The 1,734-nt window shown below is 30.2% G+C and overlaps 1 protein-coding gene across 1 annotated transcript; it reads left to right on the top strand.

Annotated features, from left to right (window-relative positions):
• The first annotated feature begins 372 nt into the window (after positions 1 to 372).
• On the top strand, positions 373 to 1,692 carry Tsp_13716 (signal peptide peptidase superfamily). The gene is made up of 5 exons (XM_003367088.1): positions 373 to 598; positions 922 to 1,046; positions 1,123 to 1,242; positions 1,302 to 1,383; positions 1,443 to 1,692. The coding sequence occupies exons 1-5, from the start codon at positions 564 to 566 to the stop codon at positions 1,690 to 1,692; spliced, it is 612 nt and encodes a 203-aa protein (XP_003367136.1). The 5' UTR covers positions 373 to 563.
• Positions 1,693 to 1,734: the final 42 nt, after the last annotated feature.

Genomic DNA, 1,734 nt, shown 5'->3' with positions numbered 1-1,734 from the left:
TTGAACAAAACTCCTTGTAATGGCAATATCAACACCCGCCGAATAGAGCCAGATAAGTATCACCCTGCTTTGCTTGTTTTTTTAATGTAATATTTTTGTTTATGTTTCATGTATTTACATATTGGTTTAAACTCGAAGCTTGCAACTTGATCAATATATCTCTAAGCATGTTAGCGGTTCAGTTTGCGAAAATTGTTTGTTTGAATGTTCCATTTGTGATATGTATTGCTTGTTCAATTTGTGTACTATGGGAACAGCTTCAATTTCAGCAGCTTTCAAATTTTGGATGCTACGCGACCGTGATGCGGAAAATTCAAGCGGTGTGAATAATTATTTGAACATTTTTAGATTGTTTTCTTTTTCAAGAATAAACGGAAGAACAATTTGCGTTCGCAAAATTATGGTTATCAACAAAGTGATTGAATGAAAATGATGTTTATTTTTTGAATTTCATCATCATCGATTCATATTTTCCACGCGACAGAAAAAAAATATACATATATACCTATTCTTTCATACGGCATTGTTTAATATTTTTCATTAAAAGTAATTTTTCCTTTCAAATGACAGACATTGAATTGCTATCAGAAACACCGTGGTAAGTGTTTGTTTTACTTTTTTTTTCATTTCTTATCTTTTCATTTTTAATAATCACTAAATTTCGAATATGATTCTCTCTCAGTCGAGCAAAATTGTCACTCCGTTGACTGAGCTTTATTTATTTATTTATTTATTTTTTCTCATACATCACTTTGTCTACTTTTGAATTAATTATGAAAATGATTCTGTAATTTGAATGATAAATAAGTTCTTTGAATTTTTATTTTCACTGTTATCATTTTTGAGAATATGTATGAATTTTCTTTCGTTCATTCTTGATCGGAATAATTTCTTTCTTTTCTTTTTTACTGAATTGTTCAGGTTTTATGCTCTTTTGGATTCATCTCGCATTGCGATATTTATCATCTCGGTGTTGTTGATAGTTTACGGTAGTTTTCGATCGTTGAACTACGATGCATGCATCAAGAAGGAAGAAAAGCAAATTGGTAATCAAAAATCATATTTATGTTTTTAATTAATTTTTATTTTCCTCTTCATTTTTTATCTTTTTTTTTGGTTCAGATGCTCAAGTGATCAATGGTCGTCAGGCTTTTCTCTTTCCACTTGTGGGAAGTATTTTTCTGTTGGTATCATTTTTCTTTTTCGATTCTCTTCAATTATTGTTCTTTGTCTGTACATCCGGTAATCATTTTTGATCATCTGAAAAAGGAATTTTCATTAATTTCAATTTTCAATTATAGTTGTCGTCACAATTACTTGTGCATTTCTTTTGTTACCATTTGTGCAATCGTTGATCAGGCCATTTTTTGACGACGCACACAAGTGAATATATTATTTATTTATTTATTTATTTATTTATTTATTATTGTTTTAATTTTTAGAATTTCTATTGGTATTGTTGGACGTTACACTGCCGCAGAAGTTGTTTCTGTTTTCATTTCACTTGGTCTAGTGTTTCTGTGGATCATTACGGGTCACTGGCTATTGATGGATGCTCTCGCGATGGGTCTTTGCGTTGCGTTCATAGCATTGATTCGACTGCCCAGTCTTAAAGTTTCTACACTTCTTTTGACTGGTCTTTTGCTTTATGATGTTTTTTGGGTAACAATAATTAATAATTTTCTTTGTTAAAATTAATAAAAACAAAATTTCCGGTTTCATTTACCTGGGTTT

This window comes from Trichinella spiralis, assembly GCF_000181795.1.
Source record: "Trichinella spiralis strain ISS 195 chromosome Unknown Scfld4849, whole genome shotgun sequence".
In the NCBI taxonomy this organism is placed as follows: Eukaryota; Metazoa; Nematoda; class Enoplea; order Trichinellida; family Trichinellidae; genus Trichinella; species Trichinella spiralis.
Note: the sequence above shows the minus strand (reverse complement) of the source record. Positions and strands in the feature narration are given on the sequence as shown.